At 35.0% G+C, this 24,699-nt stretch overlaps 1 protein-coding gene across 1 annotated transcript in view; it reads left to right on the forward strand.

Annotated features, from left to right (window-relative positions):
• Positions 1 to 24,699, forward strand: part of LOC128863581 (uncharacterized) — a 294,071-nt gene that overhangs the window by 9,579 nt on the left and 259,793 nt on the right. The window contains exon 4 of the mRNA XM_054102812.1: positions 4,367 to 4,503. Coding sequence (XP_053958787.1) covers positions 4,367 to 4,503 — 137 coding nt within the window. The remainder of the gene's footprint in view (positions 1 to 4,366; positions 4,504 to 24,699) is intronic.

Here is a 24,699-nt window from a genome sequence, read left to right on the forward strand (position 1 = left end):
AAAAATAAAAAACCGAGGAATCGCGCGTCAAAGTTTTTGTATATAAAAAATCCGCTCGTATACCTGCTCGACGCTTGCTCACAATTTCTTCTGTAACTGCGGAAATATTTTGAGTTTGCTTCTGAAATTTTGAGAACACGTTCTTGGATAGTTTGGAAAGACATTTATGTAAAAAAAAAAAATCGATTTTTTGAAGCCTCTAAAGCAGGCTCCCTCGCCCCTTAAGGAAACCAAAATCTTGCAACTTGTGACGAAATGACGACAAAAAATATCAGTTCCTTTTGCAGCCCTCAAAATTACATCTTACTTATATTTTCAACAATATTCTCCTTCATTTTTACAGAACACACAACCTACATATTTTCACAAATAACAACTGCTGATGAACCTTAAGGTGTTTAACGCACAATTGTCAAATAGTGTTTTAGTTCACAGGGTCTGGCACTCGAAGTGTAACCAATTTCAGATCGCTCACGCAGCTGTTGCATGGGCTGTCTGTTAGTTGGCTAAATGACAGTCCAGAGTATTGTTCAGAAGCGCGAGGAATCATTTTGCCGAGAGTAAATGCGAAAAAAGAAAATCAGTAATGGATTTCAAAGGTAATAGAGTGATTGCATTATATTTGGCTGGAAAATCACAACCATTGATTGTTCGTGAGCTCGAGTACCTTAAAGTAAATACATTTCTTTGCTTATCGCACCATTACTCGTTACAATGACACTGATAGCATCGCGAAACGTCATAGAGGTGGTCATCAAAAGGCAGCAACGTCACGTGAAATGGTTCCAAAAGTGAAGAAGCGACTTGAGCGAAATCCGACCGAAAAAGGGCCACTGGCTAATGACTAATGAAAGTTTTGTAGAAGAGCCGTATTGAATTGAAATTTGCAGCGAGATTTAAAGGGATGCTTCTACTCGTATTTGTCCAAAAATTTTGAGGGAATAAGTAGCCCATTGAATCTAAAAATAAGCGATACCAAAGCCAAAGTTGTTATGCCATCTTAATAGAAAGATCTCCTCTTGGCACTAATGGATGTGAAAGCAGCGACCCGTATTCAGATTTTTGTGCTTCATGATTTTTTTTTTCTTTGCTTTAGGATCCAAATTCCAGTATTTACATTCTTTGAAGGTGCATTCACTACAGCTGAGTATTCAACTTTTTATTAGGCACTACAACCTTTTTCGGTTTAGGTCGAGAAAGAAAAACTCAGTGGTTTAATGTCGACTCAAAGGGGTGTTGTTGCACTTAAGGCACTTTAATGCTTTTTTTACTCCATCTTTTTGGAGTAAAGGGTAATGAGCTTCGCCCTATTTGTATGTTAGTCTATGTAATACTTCGCCACACAGCCATCGGTGTTTCCATTCGCATAACGATTCGAAGTATTATCTTTACCTCACGTGTTTCCTTCTCTGTTTTCGTTTTCTTACAAAGATCTCTCCTCCCTCCTCCCAGTAACGCTATTTTGTTGATTTTAGCTGGTACTTATGATAATTATATTCGGTTTTTTGGTTTCATTAAATTTAATACCGTCATTAAAACTTATATATATTAGACCTTGTTTTAGGCTCAGAACCACGCAGCTAAATAGAAGAAGCTGAGCGATTCTATGTCAAATGATATTTTGGACATTGCTTTAAAATTTCCAGAAAATTAATAATACTTTATTTTTTGGCTTGAGTATAATACGAAGTAAATTGAAAAATGCTTGAAAAAAAGAAGTAAATAAAAAATGTATTCAATGAAGAAAACTTTGGTATACAGCTTAAAAAAAGGGATACTTCTTCAATAAAAAAAAGAAAAAATTTTGAGAAAAATTAATTTCGGAAAAAAAATTATTCAAAAAATTATAAATTTAAAAATTTTTTCTTATAAATTTCAAAATGTGTTTTTACTGAAAATTCCAAAAAAATTTTTTTTAAGCTGTATACCAAAATGGAGATAAAGTATACTCCTTAAGGAAAAACTTCTGAATAGAAAACAATTTAAAAAAATAAAAAATGTTACAATAATAAAACAAAAATTTTTTAAATTTCAATTTTTTTTTATTCGAAATTCAAAAAACACATATTTCTTTAAGCTGTATACCAAAGTGGAGATAAAGTATACTTCTTTCAGAAAAAATTTTGAATAAAAAACAGTTTTCGAAACAAAAAAATTAATATTTATTTAAAATTAAAAAAAAAACAATGTTTTCAAATTTTTTTTATTAATAGTTCAAGAAACAAATTTTTTAAGCTGAAAAAAACAAAAAAAATTTATTCAAAAAATTATAAATTAAAAAATTTTTTTTTTTTTCAAAACATATATTTTTTTTTTAATGTTTAATTTGAATACATTTTTTGAATTTTTATATTTTTTAAATTTTTTAACAAGTAAAAGAAAAATTTATTCAAAAAATTAAAAATTTAAAAAAAAAAATTTTTACATTTCAAAATTTCCAAATTTTTTTTTATTCATAATTCAAAAAAACAAAGTTTTAAGCTGTATACCAAACTGGAGATAAAGTATTCTACTTCAAGAAAAGTTGTTTCATAAAAAACAATTAAAAAAAATAATAATTTAAAAAACAAAAAAATTTATTAAAAAAATTTGAAATTTTTGCTTATTTTTCAAATTTTTTTCATTCAAAATTCAAAAAACATATTTTTAAGTTGTATACCAAAATGTTTAACATTGAATACATGTTTCAATGTTTTTAATAAAAAATTTGCATACAAATTTTTTGTTTTTGTAATTTTTTGGATAAAAAAATTATTATTTTTTAACTGTTTGAATAAAATTTCTTTTTTTTAATTTTTTAAATAAAAAAATTGTTTTTGGTTCAAAATTTTTCTAGAAATTTGTTTTTTTGAAAACACTCCCTCTCAGATTTTTTGATATTTTTTTCATTAATAACCTAAAATATCCTCAATAATCCCTGAAAGTTCCGTAGTGGGATCACCATAATTTTTCGAGTTACATGGAAATACCTGCAACGAACTATAACAAAATTTTCAACATTGCATAGGTACATTTTTGTTTTTCAAAATATTTTCTGCTTTCTTCTTATTGTACTCAAACCTAAAGTAAACGAATATTCTGAAAAATTTACAACGGTGTTGAAAATACTTAGAGCACTTGATACGGAATCGCTTAGCAGCAAAATATTTTCTCTATGGACTAAAATGTTTGCCTATCTCTTTATTCATTAAAACTAACTTTCTTTGCAATAGCTTTAGCAGTCGGCCACAGTACTTTCAGTTTTTGTTTTTTCAAATTTTGTAAGTGCTCTACATTAAGCGTTGTTGCCAATTTTCTAGCCACGCTGACTTACCTCCCCTAGCTACTTTATCGGCTAGGCAACTTAACACATTCCCTGTCCGCTGAGCCACATATGCTTCAGGAAACGTGCGCCTGATAAGCACTGATACGTTCCTGAGCCATATGTGCGTCAGGGGGTATATGAAACTTCGAAAGCAAATTATTCGACTGGACGTAACGGAACTGTACAGTTTCTGCACTGGACGTGCTGGTACGATAATAAAGTAAGGAAAAACGCCGGGACATACGAAAAAATATTTTTATTTTACGCAGAAATCACAAATTATTTTTAATTATTTCTTATTACGACACTCCCAGGCTTATCCAAATCAGCAATCTCGGGGTCACGCCCTATGTGAATATCATAATTCCAGACAAAACCTTCTTCTGTGCACAGTTTATAGATTTTCAAGCCGTATTTATGGACTTTTGATGGGTTGTATTGACGGAATGATATCCTGCCTCTAAACGGCATCATCGACTCGTCAATGACGATACATTCACCAGGTGTTAGTAAGCTCTTCCAATTATTGATAACAAGGTCCAAAAGTGGTTTTATTTTGTATAGACGTTCATTTTGATCCCTCGGAGCTTCATTATCAACAAAGTGCCAGCAACATAATATTGACGAGAACCGATTATATGAGATGTTTACGTTGTGAAATATTGGACTTGTCGGTCAATTTTGCATTTTTGTATTGGGACAGGGAACGTGTTAATCTAGCCGATGTGCTTTTGTATAAAATATTAACAAGTAGTTAAAAGGTGAAGGATCAGAGGCAATAAAAGAATCTCATTATTATTATCGTCCTTCGACTGCAGCAAACAATCTTCGATCCCTCTCTGTGTAACAACAAAGCAATAAACAAACCATAATTTTTCATCACTCTGGACTGCCGCTCGCTTATGACTTATTTAAATGGCACTTACTCATCCACTTTGCGCCATCATTTGCTCCAGTATTTCCAGTATTCTACAAATAAATATTCAGTTTATTATTCCGTTTTTGTTTTTTTGTTTTGTTTCTGCGAGTCTACCGCTCACTCATTTCACTTTCACATTACAGGAACTGACAATTAATCAAAAATCAGCGATACGTGAAGACAGTGAATTTATAATATCATGCACCGCCCAAGGATCTTCGCGTATGCAATTTCAGTGGTACAAGGATGGTGCACGTGTCAATACATCCAAGGCTACGAGGTAAGCAAAACACACAAAGGCATTTATTCATTTGCGTATTATCATTATTATGAGCATTTGTATTTACCATTGCTTACTTGTGTGTGTGTGTGTGTGCGTAGGTGCAAAATGTTTATTAATACGTAAATGATAAGTGCGAAAATGCTGTAGGCAATGGAAAGCCTTTAAAATGTTTTTCGTTTTTTTTTGTTTTTTTTTCATTTATTATCGCTGATGAATTGTTGCTGAGGCGGTTAAAAATTAACGCACATGGGCGGAAAACGTGAAAATGAAAAGTGTGCACATGCATGTGAGGGAATAAGTATGTGTGCATGGGTGTGCGTGTGTGTGTGTTCGTGTTTTATATTTAATAGCGTTGGCTGTACTCGTATCGCTTTCATGCGTTGAAATATACGCGTAATTTTAATCAGTTCACCGGAAGCGGTACATGTGATGAAAGGATAATATTTATGCCATGAAATTGGATGATGTAAGGCGTATTTGTACATAATTCGGGACATTTTATGTGTGATTAAATGAACGTCACGCGTTCATATTTGGAAAGCGAAATTGCACTTGAATTCAGGGTTGAGTGTAGATACCGCAGGTAGGGTATTAAGCCTTTTATTTTATTCCTCATCATTCACCAAATAATCATCACTTTTCATAAAGGGTCTGTAGTGCATCAACGTTGCTAGAATTATTAGTTTCCCTGCGGATCTTTTTTCGGACAAAAAAGAATACAATAGAATTTCCACAAAATACTTACAAAAACATTTATTTACCATATCTTCTAGGCGATCAGAGATTATGAGCGAATTCTTTTTTTTTTTTCAAAAAATTACATTACGGCAGTGGATTATGGCACAAAAAATTCGTCTCAATTTTATTTTTGGAGCGGTCAAATTTGCCTTGAAACCCAACGGAAAACCTCTCATACCAACAAATGCTACTTTGGACTTAGTAGGCAATTGAGTAGTAAAGTCCTCTCTCGACGAATAAAATTAACACTTTACAAGGCTCTCATCATGCCCATCCTAACGTATGGCGCAGAAGCGTGGACGATGACACCATCCGATGAAGCGACACTTGGAGTGTTTGACAGAAAGATTCTGCGCAAGATTTTTGCACCTTTGCACGTTGGAAACGGCGAATATCGCAGGCGACCGAACGATAAGTTGTATGAGCTTTACGACGACATAGACATAGCGCAGCAAATAAAGATCCAGCGGCTACGTTGGCTGCGTCATGTCGTCCGAATGGATACAAACGCTCCGGCTTTGAAAGTATTCGATGCGGTGCCAGCTGGTGATAGCAGAGGAAGAGGAAGGCCTCCTCTGCGTTGGGAAGATCAGGTGGAGAAGCACTTGACTTCACTTTATGTGTCCAACTGTCGCAGGTTAGCACGAGAACGAAACGATTACTGAACTTTGTTAAATTCGGCCAAAATCGCATAAGTGGTTATCGCGGCAATTAAGAAGAAGAAGAATAAAGGGCCATTGTTTAACCCCTTTTGCACCTTTTTGTCGTAAACGGGCATATGAAACCTACATTTTAGATATGATGTTTTCAGCAATACTCTGTGAAAGCACTGGGCAACATTTTTGCGGAACTTTGTAACACTCTAACACCTTCAAATATGAACCTATTTTGTCTCTTCTGTCGGAAAGGGCAAAATACACTCACGATGGAGGGGCAAAATGGTTTAAAACGTACATATGTACAACTAAAATATTTGCCATAAAATTCTAATCTAAGACTCTGAAAACGCCAAAGCTCAAAAGTCCACCAAAAGAGCAGAAATAAGTCGAAACGGAAAACGTATGAATGAAAATTCATATTTTGAGCTGCATTAGAGACTTAGATTAGAATTTCATGAAAAATATTTGTGCGACTCAGCATTTCATGACGAATATGTTGGTGGTATTTTTTAAGCTACAATGTCGCTCTCATATAAGTATTTTTCCCCTCTTTCCCCATAAGAGAAAAAAATTCCTACTCTCTAAGATTTCTCTCCAGTAAATTACCGGTTTAGTCCAAGTATGATAGATTACCAGGTTTGCTATTTAGCTATGCTGAAAAAAAAATTGTGAGGAAAACTTTGGCTGTCACGTCACTTGGGGAATCAGCAACCGAGTTCTGTATGATCATTTCACTTATATACACTCGTCCAATCAGTCGTTGTTCAGACGGCAACGAACTGTTATCATGGATTGATTTTTTTCGCTTATCCCCAATCTCAGCTTTTTTGTTAACACACCTGTTCAAAGACGTCAGCCCATCAGCTGACTCTATGGAATTCACTCAGAGCCGAATTACGGTATGTTAAAGAGCTTACCTTTCAAATATTTTCATCATGAGCTTAGTCAGGTGACAGCTGAGCCTGCAAAGCCTGATAATTTTTAGACTTTTCCTAAATAAACTCAAGCATTACTTATTGAGTTTTCGGCTTATTTGTCTTAAAGGTTTTCTGTAAAGTATCATATCATGAGGACTGGGGGTGGTGGTGGTGGAGGTGTTATCTAGTGGCATAACCCAGACTCAATTAGCACAAAAGATCCCACTTTGATACACCACTTGTAGAACCACTGTTTTTTTATTAGTCGTGCCATCTTGATATGTCTATGAATCTGCCTATGTCGCCTACTTTCTTTTCTACAGGTTCTTTCAAGTTAACCATCCAGAATTCCCCCCGAATTCTATGTCGTAGAGCACCCCGACTTGAGCACTCACACAGATAGTGAAATACTGTTTCCTTAGATTCTGCTTGATCGCAGCTTCTACGTCTATCGTTGTGCGCATACTCCATCTTCCTGTCAGGGTCTCCCAAAGGTCAGTGGCCGGTTATTGTTGACGTAATTCGGAAGCTGTCTGTTCTAGGCTGAATTGCGTGGCCTTTCGGTGAATCTTATAAAAAGTACCTTAGTGCTTTTCATTAGGAAACGTATTATGGAAGGCCTGTTACTACCCACATTGAAAAGGGTAACACTGCAACTGTCTTCTGAGGTTAAATACTTAGGAGTAATCTTACACAGTAAGCTTACTTGGAAGAAGCATGTCGAGCAGAAGGTCTGTCGAACACTAAAAGTCTTCTGGCAGTGTAAGAGAACCTTTGCCAAGCCATGAGGTCTAAGACCGGCGATAGTACACCGGTTGTACATCAACCTGATAAGACCCATTATTACATACGCCTCTGTAGTATGTTGGAAGGCGACAATGGTTAATTCCAGAGTAAAACCCCTAAACAGACTACAGAGAAGTGTATGCTTGGGTATCCCAGGTGCTATGAGTACGACATCTGGTGATGCCCTTATTGCTATTCTGAACTTGCAACCTTCTTCAAATTTGAAGGGGAGCGATGAATGCTCCAGTTAAACGGAGTCTGGGGAAATGAAGAAAGCACTGCCCACTATACGAGATATACCAGCAGTTGTCGGAGCGGTGCACACTGCTCTCGATGCCAGTGGACAATCGGGTGCCTTTCGTTAGCTTCGGTAGGAAGTATGATGTTTTGATCCCAGATAGAGATCAATGGTTAAGTCCAGAGAACCTATTAACGGGATATCAGCACTCTTTCTACACCGACAAATCCAAAAGCAGTGATGGAAGTGGATCTAGATAGTACTTAGACGAAGACACTAAGTACTCCTATGCCACAGGACAGATGGTCACGGTATTCCTTACGAAAGTCTATGCCATCTTGAACGTCGCATACTGGCAAATTGAGAAAAAGTGGCGGGCTAGCAGTATTGCTAATCCACGCTGCTCTTTGAAGTTAGTCGGTGAATGTGGTATTACAGGGAATGAGTTAGCTGGCAAACTGGCTAATGAAGGCTCTGCAAGTATGCCACTCGGCCCTGAACCCTTTGTAGCCGTCAATTCCGCATCGACTCAATTATGGATTGACGACTTCACGAGGTCTACCCATAGAGGACGTTCGTCTGAGTTGAGCTCTTGCAGATTTGCCAAGTGCTTTATGAAAGAGCCAAACAGGAAAACCGCGACCTTTCTCCTAAAACTCAGCAGAAAGGACCTGAGAGTACTGGTGGGTGTAATCACAGGGCGCAACGCCTGTGGTCAGCATATGGCTGCTATGCAGATAGACGACAGCGCGATATGCCTATCCTGTCTTAAGGATGACGACACTGCAGACGGAATTTTCTCTGTAGCTGTCCGGAATCAAACTTAGGGTATTAGGTTGCGATTTACTGAGTTGGGGTAGAGTTCCTACTCTTCCTCTTCCGGATCTCTTAAGATTCATCAATTAATCCAAGCGATTTGTGGAAGAGTCAACTCAAACTAATTTTTCCGTCTTACCACCCACGTTTTGTCTTTCCTATCTCTCTATTATTTCTACTGAAATCTATGCGGGTGTAGTACAATGGTCTTCTGACTGAGTGCTTGGACTTGTCCAACCCCACACAAATTTAATCTAATCTAATCTGTTCTAGGCTATCTTAACAACTCCTGCGTTCTGGATTTCTTGAAATTGGGCCACGTTTGTTTACTTATTTTGCAGGTATTTATGTATATACTCGTACACCAGCTGACGCCGCAGTCCGTCTTCGATCCGTCGGTATAAAGTGTAGTTGTATTCTCTTTGATTACTGTATTCAAAACCCATTCCTTTCGCGTGGGGAACTTTACTCTAAAATCGAATCTAAAATGTAGGAAGGCGGTAGTAAAATCTAATGGGTTGCTAATAAGCCTTTGGCTGCCTAAAATATTACCTTGACCAAACATTCTAGCATTCCAAAAACCACCTTATTTTTTTCTGAAGGCGGTATTTGTTGCTATTAGCCGTAGTTGCAAGTACACGACTTCATAGCTCCAGTTATTCTTACCCAGGCTGCTCATTGTACGCTTGTTACTGTTGTTCTACTGTTTGCTTAATTCAGGCCACCATACTAATGCTCCGTATGTCATAATCGGTATCACTATGGCGGTATATAAACAAAATGCAAGTCTAGGCTTTAAACCCCAGCTCACAAATGTGAGTGGTATAAAAATGTGCATGCGGGTGCAAAAAGTTTATGGTTTTCCACATCTATCGCTTTTTTATAAATTACAATATCTACTATAATTTCTTGTCGCTTAATCCTCATAATACAAACCATGCGTTTGTTCTTGCAGTCGCAGCTTGCATGAGTAAATACACTTCATTGGTTGGCCTAAACCCTATACAACTTTTGGTTGAATAGAATTTGGTGATATTTCTTTAGCAAGACAACTGCATTAACTTATACTTTATCTATACATATATTCTGTAAAGTATGCAGAAATGAGCCCTTTAAATTTTCAATAATATTCCACTTTCTTCTCCAATACCTATACGCCCAATAACTGCATTTCCATGCACTGTGTCCTTTTATTCAATATTCCCTTTAATAATGCAAGTATTGTACCACTGACAATACCGATACTGAACACGATTTTGTATTTGAAATTAATATTTATGGTCATGCCTGTAAATACCCATTTGTGTGTGTTCTGTGTTCTATTGTTCATCACTGAGCGCTGCCAAAGAGCAATTGCACACATTGACAATCAATATAAATGACAACTGCACACAAATGCATTACAACATCTACACATATGTAGGTTGTTAGAATGGTTATAGGTGTATCTACGTATGTTAGTGTGTATTTCTATGTGCATCAATATTGTGCGGATTTAATATGAACGCCATAGCAAATATGGAAATTTACTTGTTTGCACACAAAGGCAGATTCATAGATATACAATTCGAACGGCATTATATTACTTTGAAACACTGCGAGTGCAGAAGAGGAAAAAACAAATTGGGAGGGACATGACATGACAGAACTAATACTCAAATTTGTAAAGGATTTGGCTACACAATCCCGTACATAAACACAACTACAAATACATTTAATTCGTTAAGTCTGCAGAGTAGATATTAATTGTTTTATCAAATAAAATAAACATTTCTGATGTTACTGCTGTGAGTTACTGTCTTACTTACAATTTTCATATTTGCCTTTGATAAAGATAAAGATAAAGGTAAAGATAAAGATAAAGATAAAGATAAAGATAAAGATAAAGATAAAGATAAAGATAAAGATAAAGATAAAGATAAAGATAAAGATAAAGATAAAGATAAAGATAAAGATAAAGATAAAGATAGAGATAAAGATAAAGATAAAGATAAAGATAAAGATAAAGATAAAGATAAAGATAAAGATAAAGATAAAGATAAAGATAAAGATAAAGATAAAGATAAAGATAAAGATAAAGATAAAGATAAAGATAAAGATAAAGATAAAGATAAAGATAAAGATAAAGATAAAGATAGAGCTAAAGATAAAGATAAAGATAAAGATAAAGATAAAGATAAAGATAAAGATAAAGATAAAGATAAAGATAAAGATAAAGATAAAGATAAAGATAGAGATAAAGATAAAGATAAAGATAAAGATAAAGATAAAGATAAAGATAAAGATAAAGATAAAGATAAAGATAAAGATAAAGATAAAGATAAAGATAAAGATAAAGATAAAGATAAAGATAAAGATAAAGATAAAGATAAAGATAAAGATAAAGATAAAGATAAAGATAAAGATAAAGATAAAGATAAAGATAAAGATAAAGATAAAGATAAAGATAAAGATAAAGATAAAGATAAAGATAAAGATAAAGATAAAGATAAAAATAGAGATAAAGATAAAGATAAAAATAGAGATAAAGATAAAGATAAAGATAAAGATAAAGATAAAGATAAAGATAAAGATAAAGATAAAGATAAAGATAAAGATAAAGATAGAGATAAAGATAAAGATAAAGATAAGGATAAAGATAAAGATAAAGATAAAGATAAAGATAAAGATAAAGATCAAGATAAAGATAGAGATAAAGATAAAGATAAAGATAAAGATAAAGATAAAGATAAAGATAAAGATAAAGATAAAGATAAAGATAAAGATAAAGATAAAGATAAAGATAAAGATAAAGATAAAGATAAAGATAAAGATAAAGATAGAGATAAAGATAAAGATAAAGATAAAGATAAAGATAAAGATAAAGATAAAGATAAAGATAGAGATAAAGATAAAGATAAAGATAAAGATAAAGATAAAGATAAAGATAAAGATAAAGATAAAGATAAAGATAAAGATAAAGATAAAGATAAAGATAAAGATAAAGATAGAGATAAAGATAAAGATAAAGATAAAGATAAAGATAAAGATAAAGATAAAGATAAAGATAAAGATAAAGATAAAGATAAAGATAAAGATAAAGATAAAGATAAAGATAAAGATAAAGATAAAGATAAAGATAAAGATAAAGATAAAGATAAAGATAAAGATAAAGATAAAGATAAAGATAAAGATAAAGATAAAGATAAAGATAAAGATAAAGATAAAGATAAAGATAAAGATAAAGATAAAGATAAAGATAAAGATAAAGATAAAGATAAAGATAAAGATAAAGATAAAGATAAAGATAAAGATAAAGATAAAGATAAAGATAAAGATAAAGATAAAGATAAAGATAAAGATAAAGATAAAGATAAAGATAAAGATAAAGATAAAGATAAAGATAAAGATAAAGATAAAGATAAAGATAAAGATAAAGATAAAGATAAAGATAAAGATAAAGATAAAGATAAAGATAAAGATAAAGATAAAGATAAAGATAAAGATAAAGATAAAGATAAAGATAAAGATAAAGATAAAGATAAAGATAAAGATAAAGATAAAGATAAAGATAAAGATAAAGATAAAGATAAAGATAAAGATAAAGATAAAGATCAAGATAAAGATAGAGATAAAGATAAAGATAAAGATAAAGATAAAGATAAAGATAAAGATAAAGATCAAGATAAAGATAGAGATAAAGATAAAGATAAAGATAAAGATAAAGATAGAGATAAAGATAAAGATAAAGATAAAGATAAAGATAAAGATAAAGATAAAGATAAAGATAAAGATAAAGATAAAGATAAAGATAAAGATAAAGATAAAGATAAAGATAAAGATAAAGATAAAGATAAAGATAAAGATAAAGATAAAGATAAAGATAAAGATAAAGATAAAGATAAAGATAAAGATAAAGATAAAGATAAAGATAAAGATAAAGATAAAGATAAAGATAAAGATAAAGATAAAGATAAAGATAAAGATAAAGATAAAGATAAAGATAAAGATAAAGATAAAGATAAAGATAAAGATAAAGATAAAGATAAAGATAAAGATAAAGATAAAGATAAAGATAAAGATAAAGATAAAGATAAAGATAAAGATAAAGATAAAGATAAAGATAAAGATAAAGATAAAGATAAAGATAAAGATAAAGATAGAGATAAAGATAAAGATAGAGATAAAGATAAAGATAAAGATAGGGATAAAGATAAAGATAAAGATAAAGATAAAGATAAAGATAAAGATAAAGATAAAGATAAAGATAAAGATCAAGATAAAGATCAAGATAAATATAGAGATAAAGATAAAGATAAAGATAAAGATAAGGATAAAGATAAAGATAAAGATAAAGATAAAGATAAAGATAAAGATAAAGATAAAGATAGAGATAAAGATAAAGATAAAGATAAAGATAAAGATAAAGATAGAGATAAAGATAAAGATAAAGATAAAGATAAAGATAAAGATAAAGATAAAGATAAAGATAAAGATAAAGATAAAGATAAAGATAAAGATAAAGATAAAGATAAAGATAAAGATAAAGATAAAGATAAAGATAAAGATAAAGATAAAGATAAAGATAAAGATAGAGATAGAGATAAAGATAAAGATAAAGATAAAGATAAAGATAAAGATAGAGATAAAGATAAAGATAAAGATAAAGATAAAGATAAAGATAAAGATAAAGATAAAGATAAAGATAAAGATAAAGATAAAGATAAAGATAAAGATAAAGATAAAGATAAAGATAAAGATAAAGATAAAGATAAAGATAAAGATAAAGATAAAGATAAAGATAAAGATAAAGATAAAGATAAAGATGTGAAAATCAAAAAAGAAGAAGAAGACTCACCACTTTGGAAAAAGGATTTCAATATTTCCCAATTTTGTTCAAGCGTATAGCGTCCTATTTCGTAAAGGTCGAACCTTTAAGTAAATTATGAACCCATTTGACATGTCATTTGTGTTACCATTCTCAAAAAATAAGGTGGTTCAAAAAGCAAACGCTATATGGCCCACCCTGTGTAGCGCGTATTGGCAAGCAAATTGATGCCAATTCAGCTCTCAGATTTAGAGAAGTCGACTTACTTAGAACTAACTGTAGAGGGAACTGGTCAATTTTAGATAATTTCTCCTGTATTCCTGGTACAATGAATTTCTGTAAGACCGAAGACATTAACTTAAATAAATCACTTATCACGGTGTTTTATTTGAAAGAGGAATGTCATAACGGATTTATTGCTAACGAAAATCATATAATCATATATCATAAATCATATATCAGATAGCTCAAAATGAGATAAGAAAATGGGCGGTGGTGCTTAGTCTGTTGAACTTGGTGTTGACTAATCATTTCAATCCCGCGAAAAGCTTGGGACTCCCATACTAGGATTTTTATAGAAACTGCCATAACACGGAAGAAAAGGAAACAATCAGGCTTAGGCCGATCAGGAGTGTTAAAACTTAGCTAGCAGAAGGCTTCGCACTCTTGGCAGTGCTTTCTTAACAGATGTGACGGATAAACGCATTTATTTAAAACTAACAAAGCTTTGCTCGATCATAAAAGCTACAAAATGGTTTCATAAGGAACCGATAGTGTAAGGAAATATCCCAGTGATCCCAAAAGGGATCTACGACAGGTCTTAGTGTGTCATTACGACAGCCACCCTACTTACTTATCTGTTGATGATACCTTGAACAGAGTATCACTTTGGTCAGAGTTTCACTGGTAGCTAGATATTTTTTGTACAAGTTATGAGTTATATGTATTATATATTGTTCTGAAACTCTTATTGCTATTTATGACCCGCTTTTGATTCTTGGATACTATGAAGTGAGACTTTCAGCTATTAGTCCATAGATGTTTCTAGGATTATTTTTAAACCATCCCAAATGTCTTGTTTTTTTCGTCTGCCATCTGTCAACAATATTCAGTTCATTATTTGTTACGTTTCATACAACAGTGAATTTTTATCGCTTTTAAAAATGTCGAATTTCGTGCCTTCAAACTACGATTTGCGGATATCGGTGATTGTCTGTTATCAATTGAAGAAAAACGCTTCTCAAGCTCATCAAATGCTTCTAGAAGCTTATGGTGGGCAGGCTCTAAGTAGAGCACAGTGCTTCAGGTGGATTGAAAAATTCCGAAGTGGCGATTTTAGCGTGGAGAACGAGGACCGTGGCCGGCCACCGAAAAAGTTTTAGGACGCCGAATTGCAAGCGTTGTTGGATGAAGATGATGGTCAAACGCAAAAAATGATGGCAGAGCAGTTGGGAGTGACCCAAAAAACCATTTACAAACGTTTAAAGGTCGGAAGATGGGTGCCGCATGAACTGACTGAAAGGCAGCAAGAGAACCGAAAAACTACTTGTGAAATGCTGCTCTCCCGGTTCAAAAGGAAGTTTTTTTTCGCATCGAGTTGTTACGGGTGATGAAAAATTGGTGTATTTCTCCAATCCCAAGCGTAAACGATCGTATTGTCCGCCAAAACAACGGCCAAACCAAATCGCTTCGGTCGCAAGGCAATGCTATGTATTTTCTGGGATCAGAGTGGCTGACAATTGGCTGATTTGAACAGGGCTATACACCGAAAACGCCCAGAATATCCCGATCGGTGTCACAAAGTAATTTTTCTAGATGACAATGCACCGCCACCTCGAACAAGAGCGACCCGGGAATTGGTGGAGACGTACGATTGGGAACCGCTGGTGCAAGCGGCTTAATTATCAGACTTGGCGCCTTCCGATTATCATTTGTTTGCATCGATGGGCCACGCTTTTTCCGAACAGTGCTTCAATTCTCACGAAGAAGTCAAAAAATGGCTCGATGATTGGTTTGCGGCCAAAGACGGCCAATTTTTTTGGCGCGGCATCCACAAATTAACTGAGAGGTGGGGAACGTTTGAAATTGAAAAAAAAGTCTCATTTCATAGGTATAGGTATATTAGCTAACTGTGGCTATTCGAAATACGATAACCTTACCTTACATAATCCATGTTCGACCGTTTTTGAACGACTTTTTCAGGCATATTGAGGAAACTTTTTTTTGAATGCACCTGTCGGACTAGGTTTCAAACATTTCACAGCAAAACAAATTTACAAAAATGTACCCGAAATTCTTGCTACACTCAAAGTGGGCTGATTTTTTCCGGTACGAAATTCTGCGCTTTGTCCTCAGTTGAAGTGTGCAGATATCTGTTTTTCTAATGCCGTGACTTGATAGAGATGATTTTTCATATTAAATAAAATAGAGCCAAAAAAATATGACCAGTTCTTTGTATGAAATATTTCAGAGGCTACACGTAAGGAACTATTTTTTAGCCGTTAAAAGTTGAGTTACAAACTTGAAAATGCTTTACCTTTGAGTGCCACCACAATTATTTCGTTACTATTGCCATTTCCACTTAACCGCCCAGAAATTTCTATCAACTACCAACCGCCGTACACAGACCAACAGCTTGGACACCAGTGTACGGCTCGGGTTTACGATTTTTGAAGCGATCGTCTCGCGCCAATAACCACTGGCAGAGAAATTCCAATAAAGCGGAAAACACCAAACGGTGTATGTACGAATTTTCGGCTTGTTTACAATGCAAAAAATGTATTGCTTGCATATATAAATATTAAAATATGCACATATTCCATATACCAAAAAACAAAAAAAATTTTACAAACGGGCTTATAACAGGAAACAGGCAAAAGGGTAAGAACGGGTAACTTTGCAGCTTTGAGAGATTAAAAAAAAAACATAGTGGCACTCGTAAAATGCAGGATGGCAACTTAACAAAAGTTAAAATTTTGCTTTTGCCGCGCTATTCTACACTGGTGTGTGCTGAGTGGAACAAACTTTAAGTTGAAAATGTTGGCTCCCATGCTACTGCCGCTGCATCTTCATTCAACCGCAAAGCGCAGCCAATGAACTCAGAATTGACGCAGCTGAGCCGAGCACATCCGCATGGCCTCACGCACACATATGCTTATTGACCATATCAATTGAAAGCAGGGATTTATCCTTAATCCACATTTGTATATATTACATGGCAGACTCTCAAGAGTGCCAATGCTTGGCTACTTTATGAAGCAGAAGTTTATAAAGTGGGTCAAAAAGTTTACGAGGAAGCACACATACCTACATATATGCGTTATTCATATACTTTGCATACATAATATCAGATTACTTAAAGTAAATGCTTGACCAACTCTATGAATGTTAAATGTATATTCTACTTAAATATGTACTTATAAGTGGAATAGAGAATAGGTTGAGTTGATGAGAAATATATAAGTACATATATCTTCACAATAATAGTTTTTACTTTTGATTTTCAGCCGAAGGTCTTAGCAGCCAGTGCTTATTATCTCAGTGTATCAACTATTTATAGTTGGTTCTTTTATAAATAAAATAAAATTTAAAAAAATAAAAATCATGTGCAGCATCGTACACGTGGTAGAAGTGAAACTTCTGTGTGTGAATGAGTGTGAATAAGAAAGAGAGAGAGAGAGAGAGAGAAAGAGCGAGAGAGGAAGAGAAGGAGACAGGGATAATTTCAAAAGAAATACAACAGTATAAAATTTGTGTAACCAAAATTCGATTTTATTAACTATATATGCATTATGCTAACATCTGTTGGTGGTTCAATTGGTAATACTGATATAATTGGTTTGTGATAGCTGAAATATGAAATATATGTACGTGATTCATTATTTTCTAGATAACGTGTGAAAATTGCATCTAGTGTAGTTCCGGATTTTGTTGTTGATTCTTTAGGGTTATCGTTTATCTGCAAACCGAATGTTTCTCGAAGAAATTTAATTAACGGCAAAGAATCATTGGATCCGAAATTTACGTTGAAATCTCGCCCGAGAATCAATGGAATTTTGTCTTCGCCTCTTCCAAGTGCATTTGCATCTGCGTGGCTGTAAGCCAGTAGTGAGCGCTGAATGAAATATATTATGGTTTTGGTTCGGTGAGATATAGATGGTGGCTATGACAATAGTTTTTACCATTCAGCGTTTGACATTCTGCAATGCAAACATCGCCAACTGGTGTGACTGTTGATGAATATGACTGAGACTGCCTTGCAGTCATTTTCATGTTTGGTGTGACGATATTTACGCTATCGTCTTGATTGTGGTAGATTGCCACACCGCCAGCTCTAACATTTAGTCACTTATATTTGATGACGCAATTGAAATTTGGTATACTAATATCGTCGTTATCGTTTAACCAAGTTTCGGACAAAAGTACTATACTCGATTTGCGGATGACAGAGTCTGCTAAATCTGCGGAATGTGCTCGTAAGATCTGACAGTTAAGAGTATATACAGATAGCCTTCTTCTCTGAGTCATGAAATCGATTATTTGTTTATCCACAGTTTTCAGTCTATTTAACGATAGTCTCCAGAATTCATCTTTTAAATGAGACATACTGACTGATGCTCGTCGACCATGGTAGAATCTAAAATCACATCCGTTCGTTATAATCCACAAGCCTTCAATACAAGTGACTCGTGATAAAGCAACGTAAACTAATGATTGCGAATGTTTTTTATCATATTCGTAAACAACTTCAGAATATGTGCTTCCCTGAGACTTGTGAATGGTCGTCGCACAAGTAGAAACTAATGGTAAATGTGATTGTTTAGCGTTAATCGTTTTGTTGTTGTTAAGCGGGATTGTCGCGTAACATTATGATGTATAGCTCTCCTTTTCTTTCTCTCTATGTTATATATCTGTATACTCTGTCTTACAACGAAGCCTATGTCTTAGGTATAGAAAATGTATAGCTCTCTTTCTCCTTCTCTCTACGTTGTATCTTTTTTTCTCTCTCGCGTAACGAAATCTCTAAACGTTACATTTTTTTCAATTCAATGTCCATTCAAATATCAGACCGCCGCTAAAGAAGTTTCACTTCAAAAATATTTTTTATTTTTACATAGTTACTAGCAACTCTCACCTTGTTTCACACATGGTTCTCATAAAATAAGCGCCATACATAAAAAATCAATTTTAAAAAAGTAATAATAATAATGAAAGAAAAGTTACTTGTTACAACATTTTCAAACGATGGTCCAAATGAATGAACAGAATGCACAATTAATTGAACTCCAATAAGTGGTTATACATGGGCTGAAGAGTCACGGGCCTAACACATAGATGGCACTAGTTTTATAGCATTCAACTCTTCTTCAGTTAGTACTAACCTTAAAAAAACAGATGTGAAAATTTCATGATATTATATTCTTTAGTTATAGAGTTTTTATGCTAAAAGTGGCGCTACTTTTGTTGTTTTCAAGACTATAGATAAAAAAAATTCGTCTTTTAATTTTACACTGCTTCTTGATGGGACAAAATGCCGTTGAAACAAAGCAATGGCTGGGAAAGTATTATGGAGACTCCGTTGTATCAGAAACAACAATAAGACGATGGTTTTCTGACTTCACACGTAGTCGTACAGGCACCGATGATGCATAACGCAGTGCCAAAATGTCCAAATGAGGTGCTAACACATAAAAACCTTAAAAAAATCCACAAATTCGTTTCGAATGATCGGAAAGTAAAGTTACGTGAGTCAGCTGACATCGTAAAGACACCAAGAGAACGTGTTGGCTTTAGATTGCATGAACATTTGACTATGAGAAAGCTCTGTTCAAAATACTTACCGCGTTTGCTCACTGTTTTCTTTCATCAAGTCAATGCACCTTGTCAAAAGTCAATTAAAACGAATTGATCAAATTGCTCCCACATCCACAGCATTCGCCAGATTTGACTCCCAGCGACTGTTCGCAGTCTTAAAGAAAAATGCTCGCTGGTAAGAAATTTCGCTCGAATGAAGAGGTTATCGCTGAAACTGAGGCCTATTTTGAGGCGCAAAAAAAAAACCGTTCTACAAAAATGTATTGAAATGTTAAAGCGGCGCTGGAACGATTGATTTGTTCTTGAAGGAAATTACGTTGATGAATAATGCTAATTTTAAATAAAAAAAAAAAAAAAAACACGAGCTGACGAAGTTAAATATCTAGGAGTAATCTTGGACAAGAAACTGACTTTAAAAACACATGTTTCGCTGAAGGTCGAAAGAGCATTCAAGATTTTTCAGCAATGCCGAAGAGCCTCTGGTAAACCTGGGGCAGAAATCTGTTGTGGTGCCGTGCATATAAACAGCACGTATCAGAGTTCTCTGTGGTTTGGTGACGACGGACTATGGTTGAGTACACACCTCAGCAGACGGCAAAGAAGTGCATGTTAATGCGTCGCGGGTGGCGTGAGTACAACCTCCGGCGACTCCCTAAATGGTATACTCTCTTTGCTCCCCTTGGATCTTAAGATGCAACAGGAAGCAATACAAGCAATGCGTAGACTCCATAAATATGATTTCTGGTACGAAGACGGAACTTCGAAAATCTTTAAGATGCTATCTTAGTAGTATCCACTGTTTTTTGGCACCTAAGGGCGATCTTTTGTCCATAGTTTTATTTGGAAGGAAATTCAATGTACTCACGCAATGGAGTAATCCAGAAAGCATTTAAAGATATTTTACGTACATTTTCTTTACCGTTTTATTGTGGTTGACTCTCATTGCCTTGGTCTTGGCGATGCTGACCTCCAGTGCGACAGAGCGTGCCAGCGTGACTAGTCTGTTCGCATTCGCTTGCATGTCAGTGAGTTGGTGAGAGACGAGGCAGATGTCATCGGTCCTCATGATGTCTGTTAGATCCCTCTTTTATGTAGGGTCAATTGGTTCAAAACGTCTAGGACGATGGCGAAGAGAGGGGGTGAAAAGGGACAACCTTACTTTGTGATGAATGGGTCGCTGATGTTCCCGTCGTGAAGCGCTGGCAGTTCGGAGTTCTCGTAAAGCGCTTTAAAGAGCGGATTATCTTAGCGGGAACTCCATATCTACTCAACGCCACCCATATCGAGTCTCACTGGATTGTGCCGAATGCCTTTTTTAAAGTCAAGGAACAGCATGTAAGGCAGGAAGTGCCACTCAACTTATTGTTCTACAATGTTGCGTAGAGTGTTGGCTTAGTTAAAATATTCGTTTGTTGAAAATAAGAAGGCTTATTGGAGAATGTCAAGGAAGAGCTCAAACAGATATTCAAATGAAATGTAGAATTCTCAAGCCTGGAATAATGACATTTTGCTTTTGAAATTCGGATATCAAGTAGCCAAACTATAAATTGAGAGGAGATGGAGTAGGAGTGAATTGCAGGTCACTAAAGACACTCAAGTTGCACTGGAAAACGCATAGGAAACCTCAAAAATAGTTCAGTAATGTAAAAAAAAGCTCAGTTCTGTTGCAAGCAGGAATAAGTTTGTACTTAGATGGGTTCCAGGATCCCGCTGTGTTCAAGGAAATGAAATTGCCGATGAATTGCCCAACTGCGGATCAGCAGTTCCCCTATAGGCAGCAGAGCCAATAATAGGAATCAGTTCTACAGGAATCATGAATTGGATCAGCGATTTTGTATGCAATTTACGATACATAAAGAGCGATGGCCCAGTCTAGAACGCTGTAGAACTGCAAGTGTCTTGCGAACAGTCCGAACAGAAAACTGGATGCTTTATAAGTCGGTACATATCAGGCGGTCACCGTAATCGAATAGGTTGGTGCGTAACTACCATTTATCAGTACGTAGGTTCGAATCTCCGTGCATTAAAGATCAAAATGGTAGAAAAAGTGTTTTTTCCGAGTGTATTTTCGCAAATAAAAAGCTCTTCATAAAAAATCATTTTCCGTTCGGAGTCAGGATAAAACTTAAAATAAAAACAAGACGCATCCCACTAATAGGAGGAGGAGCTCGGTCAAACACCTAACAGACGTGTACGCTCCAATTATTTATTAATTTTTTTTATTTAAATGTCATTCTTGAAGATGATCTTGGTTGTCGCAATAGGTATACTACAATTTTTTTTTTTTTGAATTTTGTCTGCAAGTTTGTTAGCTTTAATATTATCTAAGTGGCCTAGCAGCCAAATTAGTTTAATTTTGCGTGAGTTGCCAATGAGTTTGCTTCTTAAGAAGTCAAACTGATGTATTATTATTATTATTAGAAGGCCATTACGCACAATTTTAGCACAATTTTGGGTTTGTTGTTCCAAAGATTGCATGGAGATACTACGATACCACCAAGGTGAGGAAGTCTCTGTCTGCCCAACGCAGGACATTCACAAAGCACATGTTCTGAGCTTTCTATGTCCATTTCGCAAAAGCGGCAGACATTGGTCTCAGATAGACCAATATTATTTAGATCTTACCTCAGGCTGCAGTGACCTGTAAGATATCCTGTTAAAAGACGCAGATCTACTCTGTTTAGTGAGAGAAGCTTGTCAGATATTCCTTTGTTGGGACTTAGGAATAGTTTGGCTTGACGCTGACCGGCACAGTTTAGCCAGTGTGTAGCAAGTTTTCTTTCTTCCCATTTCCCAAGGAATTTATTAATGTGGCCTTTTGTGAGTCCACAGAAAGGCACAGGACCAGTAAGTTGCATATTTGCTCCTTGTTTTGCAAGGTCATTAGCCATTTCATTTCCCTCATGTCCTTCATGTCCCGGAATCCAACATAGTGTTACTATGTTGAGGTTCCCTAACGTGTTGAGAAGGTTTAGGCAATCATTTACCAATTTGGAGGTGATAGTTGTTGATAGAAGAGCTTTTAGAGGCGTTTAGCTATCTGAAAGTATGTAGATGTGAGTACCTCTCATTTTCCTGCTAAGGCAGGCATTTCGATGGCATGTATTTCTGCCTGGAATATTGTTGGGTAGAATCCCATCGGAATCGATTTTTTGAATTTGGGCCCATTGATTCCTGCCCCTGTTCTACCATTTTCCAATTTGGACCCATCAGTAAACCATAGCTGGGAGCCAGGTTTGAAAGTGATAGAGTTAGTTCTCCTTGGGAACTTGGAAGTTCCTGAAGAGTATTGGTTTCAGCCCTATGAAGAACGGGACTGATGTAATTTCTATTGTTGCAAAACAGACTAAAAATTCACTCGTACTCTTCGTGAATCAATTGATAAGGCAAATGGCTGCGGCCTCTGCTGTAAAAGTCGCGCAAAAGGCGGATAGTAGTCCATAAGAGATAATGTTGTTTTTTTTGGTTTGCTCTTTTACGACAGCGAACGTAGTCTGAGCTGTGCTAGTACAATTCATGAGTTAACAGCCAATACTGCAATCTATTTTTCCGAGGTCTCAAGCAAAATAGATTTATATTCTACGCTCGATTTAATATGATTTAACAAAATTTCTTAGAATACTTCCATAAGCTGCGCCATAGTTTCTATGAAGCAGAGTCCATTAGCGCTTTTGACATATCAAATATTCTGGCTTAAATGCCAAACGTCTGCTCATTATGTTCAATTTGATAAGAGGCTCGTAAGTTAATGGACAACAAAATCGAATTGCTTAGCTTTTCTCACACCTGTTTACATATATACGCCCATTTTTATACACATTTACCTTGAATGTGTAATTTCATTGAAATTCTATCCGTATAAATTATTCACCCAGACAGCTGTGGGAAAGACAACAATCAAGAGATTTTTCACATAACATCAAATCGGATGCCTTAAGCATTTTGAATTGGCAAATTGAAGGCACAGGCAAACAGCTTACATTAAAAAATTCGATACGTTTTATTATTTGCATTATTCACACAATACTTACACGTGCGTGAAAGTATGTCTGAAGTTTATCCCATTGAGGGTAAATTTGCGGTTGAACGCAAGATTAAAAAGGAAAATTGTAACCAAATTCTATTTTTGCTAAAGATACTTCGGCGAAAGATATGCATGGACAACATTTTTGTGTATGTAGCTTCTCAATATCAACTTAATAATCTGCGCTGGAAATATGTCTGTTCATATATATATTTTTTTTCACTTAAATGCATGCCGCATTTTTAATTAAATTTTTTCTATGCATTTAAAGTATTGTCTCCATTGTGATTGTCAACACAGTTCCCCTGCTGCATCGCTATATTGCATTACAGCAGCCAGCTGTTGCCAATTTGAAAATAAGTAGCGCACAACTATTTAATTTCATTTCCGTTCAACCGTCTAACTGTCTATTCGTCAGATAGCATCGCGCTCCATCTCGAATTGCAATGCTGCGACTACATCTGTAACCTTCTGCTGTCAACCACATTTTTCTATCTCTTCCACTTTAACTGCTTCATTGGTTTCTTTTCGCTTTGCTTTGCTTTATTTCATTTAAAATAAATTTATTTCTTTGTGCAAAATTTGTTTCTGCTGGCGATGTAAGCATTGGAAACGACCTCCGTGCCACCACCACTGACACCGCCACACTGCCGAGTAAATGGCGCATGCCACCACATTTTGTTTTTTTTTCTCGCCTTGAGCACTGCAACGACAGTCTTTCCCTCGATGTTGTTTACTATCTCCTAAGGTCACGAATTTCATTAGTAACACTTCCGTAGCGAAAGCGTGTAAATTCGTTGCACGAAGAGTAGCGCGTAGCTCATAGAAGCGAATCGCTCACCGCAATGGTATTTAGGTACTCACATGCTCACATGTTTTCTAACTAAATCGCTTACCAGCCCATTGGGAGGGGTCGCCATTGGGAGGGGTATAAAGTTTTTTGCAAAAAGAAACAAGAGCTACCGATGGAGACGTGCATTTTTCTAACACTCATACGCCACGTACAGCACGGCAGACATGTCATGTGTGTGTGTGTGGTAGCGACTCTACAAATGTACGTTTGCATGTAGTGGCAGATGTGCATACTTTTATTTAGACAGGAAACTTAAGCGCCTGACTGTCATAGCCCACTGAGTGCAGCTAAACGGCATGAAGTTTGTTGTGCTTGTTATTCCGAAATTCGATTATTGATCAAACAATAGAACGCGGAAATGTAACAGTGCGTACAAATGTTTGTGAAGGTAACACTGCCAATGTGCTTAAATAACTACGAACCGGAAAGTTAAGAGAAACTTTAGCGGGAACTTAAGTCCACATCAAGCTCAAACTCAAACTTACCTGAATTTCCAGCTAAAGCTCAAGTTCAAGACCATACTCAAACTCAAACCAGCAGT

Source organism: Anastrepha ludens, chromosome 5 (assembly GCF_028408465.1).
Source record: "Anastrepha ludens isolate Willacy chromosome 5, idAnaLude1.1, whole genome shotgun sequence".
Taxonomy (NCBI): Eukaryota; Metazoa; Arthropoda; class Insecta; order Diptera; family Tephritidae; genus Anastrepha; species Anastrepha ludens.